The 23,662-nt window shown below is 40.8% G+C and overlaps 1 protein-coding gene and 1 long non-coding RNA gene across 2 annotated transcripts in view; one reads left to right on the top strand and one right to left on the bottom strand.

Annotated features, from left to right (window-relative positions):
• pigg (phosphatidylinositol glycan anchor biosynthesis class G (EMM blood group)) overlaps positions 1 to 23,662 on the bottom strand; it is a 90,576-nt gene continuing 66,914 nt past the window's right edge. Inside the window, exons 12-13 of the mRNA XM_007568404.2 lie at positions 16,422 to 16,585; positions 1 to 5,726 (exon numbers count right to left, since the gene is read on the bottom strand). Of these exons, the coding sequence (XP_007568466.1) occupies positions 5,504 to 5,726; positions 16,422 to 16,585 (387 nt within the window). The 3' untranslated portion in view covers positions 1 to 5,503. The remainder of the gene's footprint in view (positions 5,727 to 16,421; positions 16,586 to 23,662) is intronic.
• Positions 5,719 to 23,659, top strand: LOC107838212 (uncharacterized). Its single transcript, XR_001664276.1, has 3 exons — positions 5,719 to 5,795; positions 12,968 to 13,088; positions 23,035 to 23,659. It is a non-coding gene; the product is annotated as an uncharacterized LOC107838212 (long non-coding RNA).

Below are 23,662 nucleotides of genomic sequence, written 5' to 3'. Positions count from 1 at the left end.
GTAGGTACAAAGATCGGCTTTATTGAGATGATCACGTAAAACCAACAGAAACAAATCAACAGACGAAACACAAACAGCTCGAGTTGCATAGTTTCTATTAAAATGACAGAAAAATCAAGCGAGAATGATTTTGTGTGCTCATTGAAGAAGAGTGCTTTGCAAAAATGTTTGTTGTGGTACAGTTGACACCATCACCGGGCGATCCTGAAGAAACTAAACTAAACTAACCCTGGTGGTTAACAACACGAAAATAAACGCTTCTTCCTCCGAGGAGGGAATCTGGAGGAAACAACGCACAAGCCGAGACGTTCGCCGTGACGCGTGAGAGCTTCCAGCCATGTGAACAAAACAATTATTCCGATCCATTTCACGGGCTGCTGGGTATTTTAGATACACAGGAGCGATTTCACACACACAGAGTGTCAGCCCCGTTAGATCCGAGGCTTCCTGCACCGCTGCAGACGGACGGGGGCTTACAGACGAGCCGCTGGGGGGACGAGAGGGAAGAGAGGCCGTCTGTAAAACGCCGGGCTGAGGATTTCTGTCTGCCGCCTGCGAGCTCAGCGTATTGGCGAACCTCACTTTGCAGTCATTGTGGCTCTTTGGAAAATAAATACGACCGGGTCGATCGGAAAAGCCCCTTTTACACAGAATCCACTGAAATAAAGATCAAACTCCATCCCCAAGAACATTATTGCCCGTTTTTTCTCAGCTTCCGTACAGAACTGCTCGGCTCCATTAAACGAAGCCGAGGCTTTTTCATTTAGTGCAAGGACACTAATGAGATGCAGATGAATGTTACTCCATCCAGCATAATTCATCTTCAGCAGCAGAGAAACCCTGTGAGAAGTCTGGAACAACAATCATTTTTATATCTCACAGCAGTAAATCAATGCAGCTGTGTTCTAAATAACAACACTTAAATAACGCTCTAACTACGTGCTGCAGCTTTGACTTTCACACACACAAACTCACTACAAGTTCACCAATGGATTGGAAACACCGATAGTGAAGGAAAATTGATTAAGTTTGCTCTCAGTTTACAGAAACATGGGAAAAATGAATATTAGGCGGTTAAAAAAAAAGCGCAGTGTCTGCATTTTGGCTTACAAACTCAAATATTTACTGCAAAATGCTTGAAGAATTTAAGAAAACTTAAACACTGAACATGTTCTAGTCCAGGACGATCAGGCTGACTGCTGTCCGTTCCACAGTTTCCCTCAATATTTTGTTCTTATCTCAGAATCAACATCTCTAATGTCACTCTACAAGTTTTCTTTTGGATTGAAGTCTGAGGATTGGGTTAGCCACTTCTGCTAACCCAATCCCCAGAGTGAGGAGATTCGGTTCTGCTAACAAAACCTCCATCTGCAACCAAGATGCTGCTGGCTTACTGGTGTGTTTGAGGTCACTAAACTTCTGAAGCCACTTCCTCTTTAGCATAAAGAACCCCTTACTGTGCAGTAGATAAGCATGACAACAACGATCAATGAACATGTAGAGACATCGTTCCTTCAACAATAAAGGTTTAAAAGATGTAAGAACTAATTAAAAGAAATCACAGTAAAAGTATTTTCTTCACAGCGAATGTTCGGTCAACGTTTGGTCCAAACGTTAAACAGTCGGCTTTTGTTGACCATTCCCTGCCTGACTATACCGCAACGCCTCGGCAACCCTTCTTCCCAGTTTCCTGCCTCTTTAAATTTAGCATTAGATTGTTGTCTGACAAACCATCTGCCCCATTTTTTTCTTCAGGGCAAACAACGACATCTTTGCCAACGTGTCCATTCTTGGTTTTGAATAACGGGGTTCTGTTGGGGCTACTAGCTGATACCTTTGGTTCACAGAGGCATCCTTACTGCTACACAACTCACAGGTAACAGTAGATGTTCTTTGATCGTTGGCTGATCAGACTCACCCGTCATCCTACCAGAATGGTAGTTTGTTTTCTTCCACGTCTTTCTGGTTTTGGTTGGATTTCTCAAGCATCCGAGATGATTTTAAGTAAGCAGTTGATTGTTTTCTGCATTTCTTTAGATACTTTTCTGTCTCCAATGACGTTTTTAATCAAAGTTTGATCTCTTTAACAATGTCTGGAACCCATTTTGTTCAGATGCTCTATAACCAGGATGTACAACATTTTCTGTTCGACATCAGTTTGTTCATCATGACTGTTGGTTTTTCTATCACTTTAGTCTACTAGCTAATGATTTGCCATGATAGTAACTGATGTGACTGGTGGTGTTGTCCTCGAACGTCACATTCAGGAGAACTCCGTAGCATCTGTGTGGGTTAGCAGCTCAGTTTGTAAAGACAATGCAGAGCTTGTCGGACAGAGACGTGGAGCATACTGAGCACTGACAGACTAATCCTCAGAGTCATGTAGATTATTATCTGGCTCATAAACTATTTATGGCAGACTTTGAAGTCTGGCTGAGATTCCCCGTTCAGCCAAAGAGCGGAAAAGGCACTTGACAGTAGCATTCTGACGGTTTAGAAAAAGGTCAAATTAACTCTGAGCTCCCGGACTCTCTCACAAGCTGAACGTGCCTTTCCCTGTGATGGAGAGGACCCGACCCGCAGTGATCCATATGCAACGCGTCTTCCCGCCGCAGACCCTCTGAACTCCGGCGGAAATCCTGCTGTGTGTTCGGGGGCATTTGCATTCAGTCTGTCAGTCCCAGTCAAGGTGAGCCACGGTGAAAACAAAAGGCCCGAGCTACATCTGGACACGGCGGGAATCGGCGCAGGAGCAAACGCACCGAACGTCCCCCGGGCGCGACGCCTGTGGCGGGCCGGGCTCGCCGGGTGTCGGGGATCTCTGCCTCGGGCGAGAAGCTGTTTCGCAACGCAGGCGGCTCATCAAGCCGAGTGACAAGCATTAAGGGTGGGAACAATCGGTTTCTCTGCCTGGAGATGAAAACGCCGCAAACTGTTGCATTTTTCAGCTTGATCCCTTACTTCTCCCTTATTTTTTCTGTTCAGACCTCAAAGTGGGGGAGATGTCGGAGCTGGCAGGTTGTAATCAATGCGGCGCTGTGAAGGAGTCGCAGATGTTCCTTCACATCAGCGATGCCAACAAAAATAACAGTTCAGATAGTTTTAGTTTCTGCTTCGTGTGTTGCTCCTTGGCTCGGCAGCTGCTCTCATTACTCAAATGATACACACAGTTCCAGGACGGGGAGAGGCCGGGTCACTCAGGCAGCTTTGAGAGCAACTTGGATCAGTGTGTGGAATAAAGGTGAGCGTCACCGTTTCACCGCTGCTCTCACTGCTTTGGATCGAAGCCGCCTCGGTGGCCAGTTTGGCTCTTGTTTGTGGGCATGACAGAACACAAAGACCGCACGGTGAAAAGGTTCAGTTTCTGAGTCAGAACTCAGGTTAATTTTGCAAACAAACAGAGAAAAATAATAAATAATAAATGATTAACGTAAAAATAAAGCAGAAAATTATCCTTTTCCCCCTTTTGGACGTTGACGATAACTGAGAATACTTGCAAAAGTATTGGTGCCATTTAAACATTTTTCCATTTTGTCATGTTAAAGCCTCAAACTTCAAGGTTTTCATGAGACAGAACAACACATGTATATCTATGAAATGGAACGAATATCATATATGCCTTTCCAAAATGTATAACAAATAAATATCTGAACAGTTATGAGCAGGGTCAGATTTACAATGATGCGGGGGTCTGAACTGGAAAGAGTTTTGGTCCTAATGTTCAAATACGTATTGTTTATATTCATAAAAATCCCAAAATATTAATACAACTCATCTGATATGAGCCAGAGCTCATTATATAAAGTGCAAGGTTCGCAAAACATGCATTCATTAAAAAGAAAATAATAAAAAAAATAAATAAAATCAGTGGCGCCCTGGGCTAGAACCGTTTCTAAAGTCTGGTCCAGATGGAGAGCATTGGTATTGAGCCCCCTTTAACTGTGAAATCCTAAAATAAAATCCAGACTAGAAGAGCAGTCAAGAGGGCCATGTTGACTCTGGAGGAGCAGTAGAAATCCTGAGCTCAGGTGGAAGAATCTGGGAGTTAACCACAAGATGTTAACCCTAAAGTTCACCCAACATGTGGCACCCAAAACCTGGTGGCACCCCAAACCGGGTGACACATGTTGGGTGAATAGTGACCTTGATTATTGGTGTACTCAGATGAGATCAAAATGGTTTTAAAGTTTTAGTTGATAGGAGAATGGATGTAATCTCTAACGCTACACGTCACCCTGAACGCACTGCCCTCAGTGTAAAACGTGGATTTGGAAGCATTTTGCTTTTTGGTAAACATCTTCCACACCTTTTTCATTTGTAATCTGAATGATATTTTTGAAAAACTAGTTAGTCTATTGCATATAAAAATGCAGAATTAATTAAATTTGATTAGGACAGTTCACATTAATCAACATTGCCATTCACAGTGGTGTAAATATGCAGGAATTAACTCAACAGCTAAGTTTCACCTTTTGTCCGAATACAAGTAAATGGTCCTAATAAAACACACTGAAGTTTGTGGTTCTAACGTGACAAAATGAAAAGCTTAGGATGAATAAATACTTTTGGAAAGAAGTGTAACCCTGACAGCTGTTTGCTCTCCAAGAGAGCTTCATAAACAATTACCACCGAAAAAGCTCAACTTATGGAATAATGATAATTAAAAAAACAAAAAAAAAAGAAAAAAAAGAAAAGAAAACTGGAGTTTAATCAATTATCCATGATACATTAGAAAAACTTCTACAGAGAAATGACTGCAGTGTGTTTAAAACTCCCACTCTGCGCTCCTGTGTTCCTCCCACGCAGCTATTTTCATTAGCACTGCCCGATTAGAGCCGGTTTTAGAGCTCCGAGTAGGCGGACGCAGGCTGGAGCCGTCTGACATCTCGCTCACACTCACCTCGGCACCTTTAGGCCCGAGTCGGCACACACAGAGGCATCGACAGCGGACCCCTTTCGGTCCGTCACAGTGGGACATCTGGCTAGATTAATAATCCAGTATCCGTGTTGGGGAGTGAAGGACACAGAGGGACCCCGAATCCCGACATCCTTTAACTGGAAAACTGTCGTGTTCGATGCCGTTACTCTCACCTCTGATCAAGAAGCATCCGGAGCCCCGGGGGAACCGACGGTCTCGACTTCAGAGAGCGCAGCGTTTTGAGGCGGGGTGAGCCTGGAGGACGCAGGTCGGCATGGAAACAGATAAACACACGCAGCTACCCCCAGAAAACGCAACATCAAAGTTCTCCGACAGCCTGCTTTTATTCTGCACCTCCAAGTCCAGCACATCTCTCAGGGAAACAGGTGTTTCTCTTTCCACAAGTTACATCACATTTTTATTCATCCTCAACCACTTCCCACCCCCATTTTTTAGAAACAGAAAAGTATTTAAATATATTACTGAGTGCACATCTATTCACACAGCGTGAGGAGATGAAGAGCGGGAGTCGATTGTACGGCGGCAGTCTGAGGGGGTCTGTGTCCGACCCCGCCTCGCCTCCCACTAGGACTTACTGGAGCCGGGACTTTGCTCCATGGTGATGAAGACGAGACACACTCCCGCGGTCAGCAGCAGGTGCATGGACTCGTACAGCAGCTTGGGCGAGAAGACGCTCCAGATGAAGAGGTGGTAGCGCAGGACCGTCACCAGGACGACGTAGGCGGCGGCCGGCACCGACCTCAGCAGGGCCAAGCAGTAGCAGCCGTGGCCGACGGTGACCGGGCTCCTGTGTTGGGAGAAGAGGACCAATCAGAGAGGTTGTGGTTTCTGGGCTTCGTTTTCTCTCTCTCTGCAGGTTAGTGGCAGACTTCTGACTTGACTTGTGTTCTCTCTGTGCTACTTTCCCTCCTTTACTCCTACTTCCTTCTTGTGTTTTAAAACTTTTCAACGTTCTCCCTTTCTTTTTTTTTTGTTTTAACAAATCTGTGTCCATTATGTTTGAAATGAACCCAAAGCAATTTCTAATAAAGTTTCATACATATATCAAGTGGAGAATCATGGCAAAATATTTGAAAATGAAATTTTGAATTTGAAATTTTTAGGGGTTTTTTGTAGAAAATTTCTTAGCCGTTTGGCTGAAATTCACTCCATCTGCTGGTCCCAATACGTCGTCATAGTTGATCACGTGACTCGTCTGATGCAAGAAACGTTTCCATTGCAGCTTGACGAAAAGTCGAAAAACCACGTCAAAATCATTCCATCAAAAAAAAAAAAACATAAAAGTTTTTTTTCTTAATTCCATTGAGCAAATTTATTTCCGTAATTCCAATTTGCGCAACCAAACGGTCAATGGAAATGCAGCTTCTGATCCCAAACAGAGAGCCAAAGAAACCCCCGACTGACTTCTGAGAAAGAAAATAAAGCCAGCTATTTGTCTTGAATCCAAGACTGAAAATCTGTGGAAAGAACTAAAACTATCTGAGATGTGGCTGGTTGAGCGCCGAGGCGTGCAGAACACATGCAAATCACAGCTTGCCAAGCAGAGTGAGGACGGCACAGTAACAGTTGAATGAGCACATTTTTATTTGTTTTTTTTTTTTCCTTTGTGTACAGCAGATTAATGATGGTTGGAGGTATTGCTCACCGCTTGATTCATTGTTGGTCAGAGTCAGTGTGGACGTGAACGTATCTGTCCTCCTCCGAGCTCCACTACCTACCGCCTAACCTCAGGAGGCGACACGCAGCTCCTCCTCCCCCTCAGCTGTGATCAGCTGCAACCCTCTGCTAATTTACAATGGTGTTTCGGAGATGAATTTTAGGTTGGAACGCACACAGAAAAACTTTGTGTGTTTGGTTTTACGTCCTGCGCTCCTAATCTCCTGGCTGCGTCTCGTCGTCTCCTCCTGCTGGTTTTAAAGTCATTAACTTCCTAATCAGAATTTGCCGGCAATCTGCTTTATTGTGGGAAGATAATTGGATCAGACTCTCTCTCTCTCTTGTGTGTGTGTGTGTGTGTGAGAGAGAGAGAAAGGTAGAAATATGAGTTATGCCATTCACTGTTAATGATCAAACAATCTTTCATGAATTAGATTGAGACGTAAAGCAGCTTAGTGCGTCTTTGCTTTCCATCAAAGTTTTTCATCCTCTGGAAGTTTGTCCTCCAGTCGGCTGCCTTGTTCTCCTCTCTATAGTTTTTGAATTTATTATAATTTTTTTTTATTATTCTCTGTCTGGCAGTGTGGCATTCATATGTCACTGCGTTTTCATTCACCATGTAATTGCGCAAATTGGAATTGGAAAAATAAATTTGTTAATGGAAACACAGCAATGTTGAAAACCCAAAACACTCATGTTTTTCGATAAAGAGTTTTGCTGCTGAGATGAGGTGGTTTTTCTGCTGGATCAAAATTACTGTTTTTCACAGAACTGCAGTGGAAAAAACTTTTTCGCATCACACAAGTTGTGGCCAATTATGACGGCATATTAGAATCAATGTAGATGGACAAAAGAGGAACACATTTCAGCCAAAAACCGGGCATTTTCTGAGTTTGAAAAGTTGAAAATATTCTAATAAAAATCCAGAAATTATCTACAAAAAAAGATGTAAAAGTTTCTGAATTGGAAAAGTTGAAGATTTGCTTTAAAAAAAACCCTGAAAATTTGAGAAGTCAGAAATTTTGTAGGAAAAAAAAAAGGAAGTCGTTAATTTACAACTTTTCCTAGTTTTTTTTGACCCAGATGCTCACATAACTGTATGAGCCTTATTCAACCAAGTAGCCATAACTTTGCACTTAAAAAAATACTGACACAAATCAGCTGGCTAAATAATAAGGCTACGTTAGCAGTGAGTGTCTGACTGCGACTCAAACGAATCCCAGGAGAAAAAAACACACTTGGGAAGCCCTAAAATAAACATATGAGATTAAAAAGTAATTTTAAGACAAAACTTAAGACCTATGATTAAAGTATTTAAGGCATAAAGTCTTAAAAATGAATTTAAGGTATTATAAGGCCTTTATTTTTGATAAACGAATTTAAGAAGAAGAATTTAGGAGATTATTTTAATTAAATAATTCCTTTATATTTTCGAAAAAAGTACTTTCATTGGTAGATTAGTTCACTTATAACAAGGCATTTTCCCATGTTAGAATTAAAATAATTTAAAAGTGGAACTGGTACTTTTTTAAAATCAATATTAAGGAATTATATGTTTAAAATAAGCTCCTGTTTCCAGCTGAAAAATGACTTGTAAGTCAGTTTTGTCTTATTTCAAGTGAACCAAGATATTTGCACAAAAACCTAGACAAAAAAATAAATCTTTGGTAAGATTTTGTGTTTTCAATTTGGACTGAACCAAGTGAGTCATTTCTCATTATAACAGCTTAATTTCTGAACTTAATTGTTCTTTTTCTATGTGTGGATTACTTTGGTTGTTACCGACACGCGGTGAAAATTTCATGCCAATCTAAGAACTAGATTTACTATGAAAATGTTGATGTGTTTTAAATATATTTTTTTTTACCTGATCTGATGGAAGAGGTAAAAATGTAACAGAATCAGTCGAGGCTTCCTAAGTTCCAGTCCTGACCGAAACATGGAGACGCGTCTAACAGTTGGTTCCTTTGGAGAGGAATGCCTAACCGCGCTCCACATCATCAGCCCCAGGAGTTCAGAGTTGTGCCGACTGCCACTGTTCATTTCTATCACAGAGCAAATGCTGACACGGCACACCAACAGCTAAAAGAACAGAAGCATCAAAAGGGATTCTTTTTTATCTAACTGTAGTCGGGGACTTCAACCATGTAAAACATCTGGACATTTGTAGCTTTCTCCCCACCAGCATATCTTTACAAGCACAGGGGAAACGGTGTGTGTAACAACAGACAGGAGGCCTGCAGTGCCGAGTCCTGCTCTTATTTTTGGGGAGGAGTGGGGGGTTGGCTTCTTTGACCACGGCTCCATCCTGAGGGTTCCTCCTCACCAGGACACGGCCTAAACAAAGCACGAGCCCTCTCAAAGGAGCAGCACTCCATGACTAGCTGCAGGACACCACTTCTGTTTCAAATGGAGAAGGCAGATACTTAGAGGAACACGAGCGAATCTGTTTGCGAGGACATCAGAGGAGATACCGGCAATTAAACAAACATGGCTGGGGATCGATATCTGGCCCGATCAGGAAGTCGGGAGAACAGAGAGGCTGAGGTGTGTTCTACGGCTACTGCATGAGAAAAAGCAAAGACAAATACAAGAGCAAAGAACAAATCTACTCTAGAAATTCATGGAGTCCACCGGTGGAGTTGGGAGTACGTGCGAGGTCATCAGGACCGCGATTAGCTGCAGAAACAGAGACATCCTTCATGACCGGAATACATTCTGATCTCACTGTGGAGCGGGAACGGCTCCTGTGGGTCCAGGCTCAGGGAGGCCGGCAGTTCGGCCTCGTCCTCATGTGCGTCCCCGTGTTTACCCGGAGGACGGGGACGGAGCGGAGGTGAAGCTATCAGCCACTAAAATTTATTTTGGATGAAGGCTACGTAAAGCTCCACAGCATCATAAATACATCATGGCGCTGCAGAGGCAGCCACGGGTGCTGCAGAAATGTGGAGCAGAGACTTTATAGGAGCAGTTCGGTTTGGTGAAACCAGCAAACTGGAGAGAGCTGGACAATGAGACAAACAGCGCTGGACTCAAACTGTGTGTGTTTTCTTATCAGTAATTATTCCATGTGGAATATGCAATCCAGATTTTTGGATTTGATCATGGAATCGCACCAATTTTGACTTTTTGATTAGTTTTGTTGCTAGGATGAGATTTTTGGTCATATAAAAATTTATTTATTTTAAAAGAACAATTCTTTCGCGGTACACAATTCACAGGATCAACACACATTCATGTGTGATTTTAATTGCGTTTCTTACTTAATGGAAACGTCACAGTTGTGAAACTCAGTTTTTTTTTTTATGAGAAACCTTTGTGCACATTTGTAATGGAGACAAAGCTAATGACAATAACACTCCCATCCACAGGGTGGCAGCAAACACAGATTCAACAACAAAACAAAAAAAGAACTAGTTTCAAAGAAACCTAATGAGGAGAGAAATATTGTTTTCTTAACAAAAACTGAAACAACATTCTCTTCTTCTGTGTAAACATATCAGACACTATCGCCCCCTAGGAGGCTGTAGTGAAAACGGCATGTGTGATTGCAATGCTTTGTTAGCAGCGCTAAAAATAGAATGAACAGGAGATTTTCCATGAGGTTGAAGGTATGTCAAGCCATTAAAACATAAAGAAACTGCTTATTCCACACATGACAACAATCTGAAGATATCTCCATGACTAAACTAAGGAGTTGACAGACGGACACAAGAAAATGTCCAAAAACCTCCCAAAACTCTGGGGACAAATGTGCCATGGCATATTAAACCCCAGACTTAAACGTTTTTTGACAGGCTAAAGCTTTTAACACCCATCAGTTCTGGTGCTGAACCTTCAGGTGGCTGTTAGGAAACTGAATTATTTTCTTTAAAATCTGACAGGAAGCCTTGAAGTCTTTAGAAGAACATTTGGCTTTTCTCACAGAGAAATCTGAGGAACTTCAGGCCGACGAGGACCAATAACGAGCTCAATGTTATCAGATTAACGTGTGGGACGCAACAGAAAAATATAAAGATGGATAAAGGCTAAATTTAAATCAAAAGGTGTTTTAACCAAGTATTTGTGTAAGGAAACATCTTAATTTGTTTTATTGCCAATTTTTACTTGAAATTACAAGAATGATCCAATATATCGATCAGTATTTTTGTATCATAGTTTTTCAACTTGGCCTTAATTTTCTTCTTTTGTTTTGATTCGTTCACAAATGACATTTTGCGCACAAACCATGTTGATGTTATTAAAACATTTATTAATTAGCTATAAACTTTGTCCAAATTCTGTTGTAGGTTTGAACAAAATAATTCAAACCAAGATCCACACTGCAAAAAAATACCAAGTACTTTTGTTCTAGTTTCTAGTGCAAATACGTTAGCACACTTGAAATAAGTCAAAACTAACTTACAAGTAACTTCTCAGCAAGAATTATGAGCTTTTTTAAGTGAATAATTCCTGTAATATAGATAAAGCAGTACCAGTTCCACTGGCAGATTGTTTCACTTTAACATATTAAAAATATCTTGTTGTAAGTTAAATAATCTGCCAGTGGAACTAGAACTGCTTTGTCAATATTACAGGAATTATTCACTTAAAACAAGCTCCCAATTCTGGCTGAAAAGCTACTTCTCTCTTATTTCAAGTGTACAAAAATGTTTGAACTAAAAACTTAAAGAAAAAAAAGAGAACTTGGTAAGACTGAGTTTTTTCAGTGTACTAAGGTAAGAAGTTTAATGATATCAAACTTTGTTAAAAAGTATCAGTATCAGTATCGGTATCGGCGATACGGTCCCTGTATTTACTTGGTATCGGTATTGAAACAGACGTATCTCACACCTCTTAGTGATTATTGTCAATCATCGCCACACCCGGAGCTCAACTGATCAATCTTTGTTGAAAGTTTTGATTCAATTTTTTCAATTGTTCAGTTTTTTCCAAGCTTGAATCCAGTTGTATGTTTGTGCCAATCTGATACTGATTGGTGAGACACACACTGCACTGATGAGTCATCATAACAGCAGGAGGTAAAATAACCTGTGGACCGGCGCAGAGTAAACAGCCTCTGCATCAGTGTGTTGGGGGGGAGCAGGAGAAGAGGCCTGCGGACGCTGCACTGCCTCTCCCCTCCGTTATTGAGGAGGCGGTGGTGGAAATTGTCTCCCGTTTTTAAGTAACTCATGGAAAAAAAAAAAAAAGAAATGATGCAGAGTGAGCGTCGTAAAGAAGGCCCATTAGCAACTGTGTATCCTCAAGAGTCTGAAGCAAACTGTCCTCACAGCACTCCAGTATTGATGGGAGTTTTTACCCCACTGGAAGCTGAAGTGCACCCTTCCCCCTTCCCCACCTCCTCCATTACCACCTGGAACAGGAAGTGCTCTGCTGCTGACAGGAAGGCTGCTTTAAATCTGCACAAACAAATGACACAGCAGGTGCTGGAGAAGGTGCGCCGCTAAAACACAAAATCTTACCAAGTGCTTTTAGGGCGGGTATGTTAGTGCACTTAAAATATATAAAAAATAACTTATAGGTAACTTTTCAGCAAGATATGAGTGTTTGTTTTAAGTCAATAATTCCTTAATTTTCACAAAAAAAGTGCTAATTCCAGTGGCAGATTATTTTACTGATAAATAGATATTTAATATCCCAGTGGAACTAGTACTACTACAAAATCAATAAAATAAAATAAAATGAAGAGTGCTGAGCATCTTGTGAAGTCATACTTTAGTGTAAGTTTAAGAGATAATACTCAACATAAACACTCAACACATCAGCATCAAACCGTCATAACTTTGAACCAACCACACAAACAGCTGCGTCTATTTCGAAGGAAGGAAGATCTAAAAGCTCTTTTCTCATTACAACTACTTTTTTCTTGTAATTTAAATATCCTTTTTTTCTGGTAAAATTGCATCTTTATTCTGGCTAATGTTTCGACTGTATCCCCATATTTAAGCAGAAAGTTTCGCAGTCTGGCCTTAATACTCTGACGCACACAGAAGGCATGATTTATTTTCAAAAAGTTACTTTTTGAAAATATTTTTCATCATTTATTTTTTAGAAAAGAAAGCAAGTGAGGAAAAAAAAAAGAAAAATCAGATCTGGTAGGAAAAACATTTGAGATTTAAATTTTTAATATCACCCAGCACAACAAAAAACAACCAAAAAACTGAAAACATAACACTGAATATTTCTAATCTAATCTAATCTTAATGCAGAGGCTGGAATTAGATATCAATTGATCGGATGTCCTGCTACGATCAATACATCAAAAACATGCGTGGCTTCAATGACATCATGTCAATTCCTACGTTGACGCCATAATCGATGAGTTCAGCCATCAGTTCAGATTGGATTATTATTGATTCTTTTCATCAGGTGACTCTTCTCCCAGCTGTGATGTCAGCTGACCCCCCCACCCCGGACCGGCTTGGTGAGTCCGGTTCTGCAGAACCAAAACTACCGGAGCCCGCCGAGCCGCAGCTGAAAGTTTCCTCTGGTGAGTCACTCCAAAAACTCCTCCTGAGTCATAAATGTTTTATAATTCTTTCAGCTGGTTTCAGTCTCATCGTTTTCCTTTTTACCAACTCACTAAATGAGATGGACGACAAATATCGCCAGTTTCCACCTTTACAAAACAACTTAAACGCCCTAAGAAGACCAACTCACTCACTGTGAATCTGCCACTGGGCTTTTTAAGGAGTATTTTTAACAAACAAACTTGAATGAAATATTTCATTGAATATAAATATTTCCTTTTCTCGCTCTGGTTTCTGTCAGAACATGATGTTTTTCGCAGATTAAAGCAACGATTTGTTTAAATAATGACGCAGCTTGAAGGAAACCAGCAGAGCGGCCGCTGATCCAGTACTTCCTCCTCCCCTCCTTTATGGTCAATCTGCTGATGCTGCAGAGTGAATCCTTAATGAACTCGGACTATTTTTTGTTTCATTCGTCACAATATCTCTTAGTGCATAATGCAGCCGGGGCCGCTGCAGGGGAGCGCTGCGTTGCGAGTAATAAGGGATAATAAGGAGTGACGCTCGCTTCTTTTGCCCGCTGCTGTAGTCCGGCGTGTAACGTATTAAAGCTGGATTTAATGTGAAGTGCGCCGGGAGAGGAAACACGGGGAAACTTCCTGCAGTCAGGTTGTGGAGGCAGCCCCGTTCGGGGATGACTCGCTAAATGAAACCGATGGTCAAGGTTCTGATGAAAGCACAGAAAACGATCCAACACCAGCGGTCTCCTTCACTGCCTCCCAGAATCTGATCTACACCAGAGAGTAAATTGCCTTTGGTTCCCGAACTTCAACGGTTTCCTTTTCCTCGAGTTACTTTCAGACATCCAACAATTTTCAGGTCACAACTCCAAACTTTTACTTTAAACTCCATTGAGTGACACAGTTTGGGTTGATGTTACTGGAAAGAACATACTCATCTTCAATGTGCGCGAGACGCTCTCTTATCCAATTGAAAGAGGTGGCAGGGCAGTCCACCAGCAGCCCAGTGTTTTTGTATTAAAAAATATTAAAAGTTAAAAAAATTTAGAGGAGCATAAGTCAGCATCATAATTTAGAAATAATAGCATGTGAGGCCAACAGGGAGGTACAAAGCGACGCGATTGGTGAGCGCCACCACACACCCAGCTCATTGAGTCATCCAATAAATAAAAAAACATCACTTAGCCTGGTGGGGGAGCAAGTAAAGCCTGGTGGCCCGCCAGGCTTACAATACACAGCACAGAATATACCTTCATGAATCTATACTGGGCAGAATTTACGCTCAAAAATGACCCTACATGTGACGAGGGCTGAAACAATTAATCCTGATGAATCGATTAATCGTCAACCACTGGAGCTGAAATTTAAATAAATGACTGAAACAAACAACATATTTAGAGCAGCAGTTAAGCTAAAACTGACACATAAGTTTAAGACTTAAGTTTAAGATGACACTCTGGAGGAAATGATAACTAAACCGCTGGATTAACAAAAGGAAGAATAAAAGGATGAAAAACTCAAAAAGACAGACATGAGTAAATAGATGGACAGATTGACGGACAGAACCTGTGGGTCCAGCTCACCTTGCACCAACAACACCGGTGCTGAAACACCTTGTTGATCAGACCAGAAGTCTGGAGCCTCTCGTTTCTGCTCCTGGCATTTTAAAGACTGCCTAACTCATTTCACACCCGGAGCATCTTTGTCTCTATTTTTGCTTCATTTTAGTTTTGGCGTTCGGCATCAGAACAGCTGTTAGGACCGATACAAGCCTCATCACTCAGCACTGTGCATGGGGGCCTCATGCTGCGGGAGAGCCCTGGCTATTGGCTGCGTTCGTGCACACACACACACACACACACACACAAGTTAACTTTTGTGCTATTTTTTGATATAAAAATCATATATTCCAGAAAATCTTTGTAAGTTACCTCAAAGTAAGAATAAAAATTGAGGCTATCAGGAAAATCTCAAGTGAGAAGGCAGGTCAGTGCGTTTCAACTGGAATGAATGTGTTTTGTTTTTCCTCATTCAGTCAGTAATATTTAAATAATCGGATCTCCCCTCCTCCACCCATCATCCTCCACCACCTCCACACACAACTTAGCAGCTTGTAGTCCGTTCAGAGGAGACACCAGAGTACAGGCAGGTGTTTTTTATTGTTTTCTCCAGCTGTGTGAAGCATAAAGTACCATTAAGTGGCATAAAGTGGCAGCACGCTGCTTTTCGGTTGGGTTAGCAAAGGCTACCACACTTCTTATGCTCACAAATGCAAACTGTAGCAGTTTGGAAATATTTCGGTAGCGAAAAAAAAAAAAAAAAGCAACAACACAGAGTTACAAATAAAGTGTGAAGCTGCAGCCCTTAATTCAGGTAACAGAGAAAAAAGAAGAGAGAAAAAAGAAGAGAGTGCCCTGAAGAAGAGAGTGCCGTGAAGGAAGAACAGATGGAATACACAAAAGAAGGGCTTGAACAGTTCAGTCGACTAGTTAATCTAGTATTGTGGGTATTTAAAGTCGGACAAAAACAAAGCATCGTGCACAGCAAACGGTGTTGAGCGCATGTCGGGGAATACCGCCAATCTGTTTTACAACCTGAACCAGAACCAGTGGAACCCACCATGGACACGCTGCAGCAGAAAAAACTGCTCCAAAACAGTAACGATCACTGGTTTATCTGTTGAGTTGTCAACATAACGCGCTGAATCTTAAATGTATGTGTGGTGTATAAAAGAAAAAGAGACGCAGTACTAATTGTCAACACAACAAAAACTAGATAAGGTCAGGAAAAAGTTTTAGTAAAATAAAACAGAGAGGGAGAGGGAAGTAGGTCAGCTAAGCTAGCTTGACTTTGACAACCGTAGCATGTAGATGAGCTGCAGAATTTGGCATTTCGGTTCATGTCGACTCTGACAGATCATCGGCAGAGTGGATATTTACATATATAAACTTTACGTGAAAAGTTTAGAAAGATTAAATTATCTTCTGAACTGATATAACCCATATTCAGATAGAACTTCAACCAAAATTAAGAAGAAAATAAAGAGAAAGTCTTTCCTACAACTGCAACTTGGTTCATTCATTTTCTAACACATATTGGATGCAAAGTAACAGGGACTTTTAGCCTTATAGTTTCACAGCAGAATAAATAACCAACCTGAATGCAACCAACTTTAATTTCCTTTTTTTTTTCTTTAATAAGATTTAGTTGCAGATGCAGCCGCGTTTTATGTGAAAGGCTTATACGTTTCCCCTCTATCCAAGAAAATCCTGGGGTTCAGCGCCAAACACTTAAAAATCTCTGCCATGTATCGACTTTGTAAGTGACACTTACCTTTCTCTCTCCGAGCTCAGGTAGCAGACAAGGTGACAGGCCCAGAGCAGGGGACCCGCGTAAGTGCTGAGAGCTGTTAAAAAGATGGCAGGCGCTTCGATGTAGCTTTCCAGACCGACAAAGCCCACAGAAATGTCGACGGTGCCAATGTTGTTGGAGTTGCCCTGCGGGTGCATAAAGCAAACCTTTTAGAGCCCTGATGAGAGCGCAGAAATGACTGCGTACAGACAAAAACAAGTGCACACGATGATCGGTGGCTGGAAGCACTTAAAGAACCGACGACTCCTTTCGCTTTTTAATTATCACTCCGAGACGCTGCCGACTTCCCGGCGAGCCAGTTGTTTTTGCGTCCCTGACCGAATCAGCAGGCGCTGGGCTGGAGGTTAAACCACTCAGGACAAATTGGAAATGTTTTCTTGTATATTTGCCAACAACAACAAAAAAAGGGAGCAATCTTAACAAAAACATTTCCAAATTCTATACAGTAGAGAACATATTAGACACAAAAGTCTTAAAAAACTTGAAAGAATGAATAAAAAAGAGATTTGTCATTTACAACTACATTTCTCTAAAGCAAAATCCGCATTTTTTTTTTTTAGCTTTAGAAACACAGGTGATCTACTATGCTTCCTTGAACGGGTTAGGACAGATCAATTGGTTATATAAGACATGTTTATTACATATTTTTACACAAAATCATTCTGAGGTAATGAGATTTCCGTTCTGCCCATCAGAAAAGCTGCTTTACGGCATCTGGTCACTTTAAGTCCAAGTCAGCTGCTGCTGGCCATGCCCCCCGACTCAACATTTACACCCACATCTGAAAACGGCTGCAAAGAGATGTGCGATTGGACGACGGCACATCTTTGAAAAGCAGAAGTGGAGCCTCCTGCAAAACAAACAGGAATGCAGCAAGTTGTTTCAGAATGATACGTCAACAACAAAACACTTGTCTTTTCCAGCAGCCGTTGTACAGTGGTTAAACCAATGGCTGTTTTAACCATTGCTAGGTGATGGTGCAGTGCTTGGCGGCTGTAGCTTCACAATCAGAAGGTTTTTGAAACGGCTCATTTTCCAAACACCAAAAAAAACATGAATTTCTTGTCCCAAAAATGACTTGAACTGTTTTTAGAAGCAGTAGAAATCCAAATGCAAGTAAACAAAAGCGCGAAATGTGAATTTTGCATAATAGCTCCCTTTTAACATCAGTTCAACAAATGTTCACATCTTCTTGCTCCATCTTGTGCACCATTACAGCTCTGTTGAAAACACTGCGATTAAACCCACTTAAGCCAAAACTAAAATAAACTGTTTTCCATACACACTGGGTTTTTATTTTGATTTCAGTTTATAATGAACGACAACTGCATTCATGAACCGGTTGTGCTTCTGTCAGGAACGTTTGTTTCTCCCGTTTCCTGCTCTCCAACAGGCCAAACTTGTGAAGATCAGAACGTGACTCTGTCTCTCTCTGAACACGGCGGCGATCTGCCGGGCAGCGTCTCGCAAACTAACAATTCCTTCTCCATCTGTGCGCACGTCTGTGATCAGGGAGGGGGAAGACGCAAACAGCTGGCTCCGCTCTAAACAAACAGTAGCTGTGAGTGAGCAGGTTGGAGGCTGCATATAGATGCTTCTCTTCTTGCTTTCTTGTTGGAAGTCCCACTGTTTTGCTTTCAATGTCATTTTTTTTTTCTCACAAATGGCAAATATTTATTGCTTTTGAAAATGTAGAAGAGCGAGATGTTTCAAAGGAGAGGGGTTAGGGGGGGGAACCTCAAATGGAGGATGTGAGCCAGCAGGGCTGGATGATGCATCTGTTTGATGGAGTCTGAACCAGAGAGGAAGAAAAAGTGGGAAAAAATGCAAATTTCTGCCTTTATTGCTACTTTCCGCATCATCTGGTTTTCAGATGACGGATCCCGAGATGAAGTTTCACATTAGCTTTAATATTTTGTCAAAGTGGAGCTACAAATCTATATCCTGTTTTATACTGATTTTATTATGCACAACACAGATTAAAATCCTGTTTTCTAAAGTCACCTAGACAGAGTACATGAAGCCCACCACGGCAGAGAAAGGATGATGCTGTGGACAGGTGAAAGTCGGGTTAGGTTGTAAAGAAATCTGCTTTTGAACATTTCTTTGTTTGGTCGGTGTTGTAAACAGAAAGAGTAAAAGACAAGCGGAAACCGGCAGAAACTCGCTTGTCCACTTAAACTGATACACAGCGAAGAGAGAGCCGTGCTTTTCTTCACCAGGGACGGGGAAGTTTCTGATGTTAGATGGGAATATTGATGAAGCTAAACAGCTAAATATACAGCCACATATTGAGAATCTGCCACAAAACTTTGGGCATAATCTAACTTGTTTGGCTGGAGAGTCCAGTTTGTTTGGGACGGTGTGAATGGACCAGAAAATGGTCCGCCTAAAATCCCAGGTCTCGGTTCGGTTGAAGTGAACTCTGGAGCGAATGCAGAACACCAAGAGAGTGCTCCACAAGCAGGAGGCAAAGCCACAGCAGAGGGCAGATAAACTGGCCTTGTCTCTAAAAAAAAAAANCAAGAGAGCGCTCCACAAGCAGGACGCAAAACCACAGCAGAGGGCATTCTGGGCAAATACAACCAAAACAAACAGTCCTACAGCCGCTAAAATCTGAATTTGTTTACATTTCGTAATATTCTCAAAACACTTGTTCCTGTGTAACACTGGATTTGTAACCCGTGTCAGCATCTTTGTGTGTAACTTTGCATAGTTGTATCTGTGAAACATGATTTGTAAACCGTAAAAAGAAAACTTGTGCACAACTCCGGGTTCTTGTAAATATGTGGTCATGTTCTATATGTCTGGTAGTTTGATGCTCTGTCCTCCTCATGTTTTTCTGTTAGCGGGAGTAATTTAGGAGAAGGTTTGAATTCGTAATTATCAGATTTCTGAGGTTGAAGTTAAAAAATCTGCATGGAGGAATTTAATGTTTATAGAAATTATAATTGTGTGTTTGTGCCTTTATTTTGTATTCGTAATTTTTAAACATTTGACCAAATACAACTATCCAAATTTACACACAAAGAGGCTTTCATGGATTACAAATCCAGCATTACACGCGTATAGGTATTTTGAGACTATTTTCACTCCATATTTCCTTGACCTGTTCTTGGTGCAGCGCCACCACAGGTGAGGAGGTAAAAACGTTTTTCCATCAGTCTGGTTGGTTTGACTAATTGGAAAGTTCACAAAAGCAGCTGAAAATGTAACAAATGTTTCAGTTTTTGTCCCTAATCAACTGCAGCCTACCGGACTGCCAGGTTTGATTTTCATTACACTTTATGTAAAACAAAGTGAAGGAATAATAAGCCTGTTCTTCCACCTACACTTTTTTCATTCTACAATTTGTGTTCTTGCCATTGGCAGGAATTTAAATGTTACTTATCTATTTCTGCACTAGTCTTGTCTTGTGTTTTTTCAGTATTGTGTGTTTCTCCTTTCTTGACTTAACAATCCCTGTTCTCTGGTGCTCTCAGTGTAATCTGACTGACCTTGAGCCATTTTCTAAAGAACGCCAAGCAGACATGCAGCTGTAATTGAATCCAAACATTTTTCAACAACATAATAACTCATTATTAATATGTTCAAAACAACATATCCTTTAACTTCCAGGTTACATTTATACACCACTTTGTCACAATGGGCTGCATAAATACCACTTTGTGTCGTCATCTCATCACTCGTTTTTTGCTGGGAATGAAGTTAACCTAGAATTTTTCCCATGATTCTCTGGCACGAAACATCGTTAACATTTTAGAAACATCTAAAGAAGGATTCATTTGGAGTCCAGCGATCACCATTTAAGTTCTAATCAGATTTGTGATGACATTTTGTTCGACTTTTATGTCCGACAACATTTTTTGTATCATCCCAGCCTAAATTTCACATGTTGCTCCTTAACGAACCCGTTAGGGTCGTGTCCTCTGGAGAACATTTTTTTTCCCCACAGCTCTATAATTACAAGCCTGGACACAGAGGTGGGAAATTGTCAGGCGACGAAGTAATCCCGAGTCCATCACGGCCTTAACGACCCGCGAGACGACGAGGGTCACTGAACTGTTCGCAACGTGCGAGTTCCTCCTTCGACGACGACGAACAGCCGTGAAGCAAATACCTGCTGTGGGCCGAGCTGAAATTAAGAAGTCCTGTTTGCATCGGGAAGCATCGCCTGGAAACAAGCTTCCCCCCGCTGGACTTTCTATCAGAGCGACGGAGTTCATTTGAGAACAGAGGCGGCTCAGCGGTGCTCCTCAAACACTGTCTGGCTTTTTATTACAGGCGATAGCTTTCCTGAACGTCTACAGAATCTGCTAGATCATCAAGTTAGACGTCTCTGAAAATCAGACGAAAACACTCGACCGCCTGACCAACCTGTTGTATAAGGAGGCGAGGAGTCCTGATGCACAGCTGAGTCAGTAGAAACTAGTAGAAAAATCTGCTACAGGCTTCCTGAGAAAACCTTTAATCAGTCGGCAGAAGAAATGAATCTGATTGCAGCGTAACGCAACCGGGATTCACCGGGAATGTATTTAACCGAGTTTGGATTTGTCCACATGATTGGACTGGATTATATATTTCTGCATATCAGCTTGACTTGTCTTCTGAAGCAACTTGGAATGACATTTGTTTTAATTGGGGTGAGAAAAATAAACTATATTAAACTGGATGTTACTGAAAATATTTTGTAAAAAAAGAAATGGAAAACTTTTAAATGTGTTTTCCAGGCACACAGTGACTTTTTATAGCATAATCAAGTAACTGTGTTAACTTCAGTTGTTAAAAAAATACTATATCAAATATGACTTGAAACTAATTTCACTTCCAATTTAACGCCTTGAAATTAGGCCTCTGTGTCTTTAAGAAACTCCCGCTCGTTCTCAAACAAACTCAGAGAAAACTGCAAACCAGCTGAAACACAGTTCCTTTAAATCAGGGCTTGTTTAGAGTTGTAGAGTTGATGAATAACAGCTGGAACATCATTAATTTGAGTCTGTTTTCCAACTTTTCATCACTTTCCTTTAGTTGTTTTTGTTACTTTTGTTGCCTTTTCATATTTTCATTGGGCAAAGCATTTTGAATTTCTTTGTAGAAATTGCAGATAAACTGGCCTTGTCTCTAAAAAAAAAAATCCCAAAGCCTACGCATAATGAGGTCGGTTCAATTTGACATTAGAGAACAGAGCAGCTTCACTAAAACATTTGCTCATGTTACATAGAATCAAATCATAATTACATTTTTCTACCTTCAGCTGCTCTTTAATTTCATTGTTACACTTAAATTGGATGAATAATAAAAGGTGAGTTAATCATATTTTGTTCAGTAATCCCAACAACAAACCAAAGGCACCTTGAGAGAAAAATATTTGCCTAAGTGTATCATCATACATGTATTAAAGAGCAAGAAACTATAAATGTTGAAAGTAAGAAAGTTCATACTGATGTTCAATGTAACATTTCAAAACCTTTTAACCCTTGTGTTGGAAACTAAAAGAGAATTTGGGCTCAGTAAAAACAGGAACGATTTCCACAAATGGAAGATGAAGACAGGATATAGTGAGCACTTTTGGAGCAAAGTAAAGGAAGGTGGATCTGTCCTCACCCACTGCAATCAATCTCTCCCTCAGAAAAAAACCTTAGCCCTAGGACTGTAAAAAAAAAAAACCCAGCAACTTGGATTTAAGGGAAGGAAAAAGAGACATACTGACCATCAGAGGAAGAGTGTTGGTTAGAAGTGGAGGACAAATTACGATGTCTGTCTGATAGCTGCTAGCATTTTAGTTCATTTGAACTGATGAATGAACTGTAGACAGTCTGTAAGGTCTTCCAGCTACTGAACTCAGCTGATCCGACTTCCTCATCCTCACCAGATACATCTGAATTCATCACAATGTCTCATAGTAAGCACATTTCTTAAGATGTTAATGACATGAAATGTTCACCAGGTGTTGGCAACAACCCATAAAATATACATAGGAAGAAAAAAGAAACAAATAAGTTCAGAAATGAAGCTATGTGTAATAATGTTAAATGATACACACAGAAAGGGATGTGAGAGAAGGCATGGAAAGTCAAGATATCAGATGAAATCAGTCAGTGATTTCAGCTGATGTCACTGAATTTGCCACTTGTTGGTGCAAATGAATATCAGCTGGTTCCGTCTAAACTGATGATGACCTACGCTGCTAAAACATTAAATATCACTGAATGTTTTTGTCCAATTTCTAGTCCAAGTATGCTAGTGCACTTGAAATAAGACAAAACTAACTTACAAGGAAATTTTCAGCAAGAAATAGGAGCTTGTTTTAAGTTAATATTGATTTTAAAAAGTATTGGTTCGACTGGCAGATTATTTCACTTACAACAAGGCAATTTTCATGTTTTTTTGTGAAATCTGCCAGAGGAACTGGTTCTTTTGTTAATCAATATTAATAAGTTATTGACTTAAAATAAGTTCTACATACTTGCTAAAAAGTGACTTATAAATTTGTTTTCTCTTATTCCATGTGCACTAAGCTATTTGCACTAGAAACCAGAGTAATAATACTTTGTGATATTTTGTGTCTTTGCAGTGTATGAAAAGATGTCGTTACCCAGGTGTCACACAAGGAACGTCGCATGATGAGCAAGAGCGAAGAACTGTCTCAAAACCTTCACCCCCTTATTATCGCACAACAATCTGATGGTATTGGTTACAGAAGGATTTTTAAACTTCTGAACATGTTGAGAAAGTAATCTGGAAGCGTAAAGAACATCATTATATTGTGGAACGGCCACAACCAGACGCAAGATTTCTGACAGAGGACTGAAAAGAGTTATCAGGAGAGTTGACCAACAGCCCAGGACCACATGTGGAGACTTTCAGAAAGACCTGAATCAGTAGGTACAACTGTTACCAATAAGCAGTGGACTGAACTGCCATGGACTGTACAGAGACTTGAAACAAAAAAATTCACTTCTGAAGAAAAAGCATGTTGAAGCCTGTTTAAAGTTTGCTGGACAACATTTGGAGAAAACTAATGGGAGAAAACAATCTGGTCATATGAGAGCAAAATGGAACTATTTGGATGCCGTAACACATTTCATCATCGTGTTCGGAGGATGAAACGCCAAAAACACCACAGAGACAGTGAAGTTTGGAGGTGGGAACAAACACAGTTGTAAAGGAAAAAGTTGTAAAAATTATGAAGGCTTGTAGTT

This window comes from Poecilia formosa, unplaced genomic scaffold (assembly GCF_000485575.1).
Source record: "Poecilia formosa unplaced genomic scaffold, Poecilia_formosa-5.1.2 Scaffold221, whole genome shotgun sequence".
NCBI classification, from domain to species: domain Eukaryota; kingdom Metazoa; phylum Chordata; class Actinopteri; order Cyprinodontiformes; family Poeciliidae; genus Poecilia; species Poecilia formosa.
This window is presented reverse-complemented; position numbering and strand designations above follow the sequence as displayed.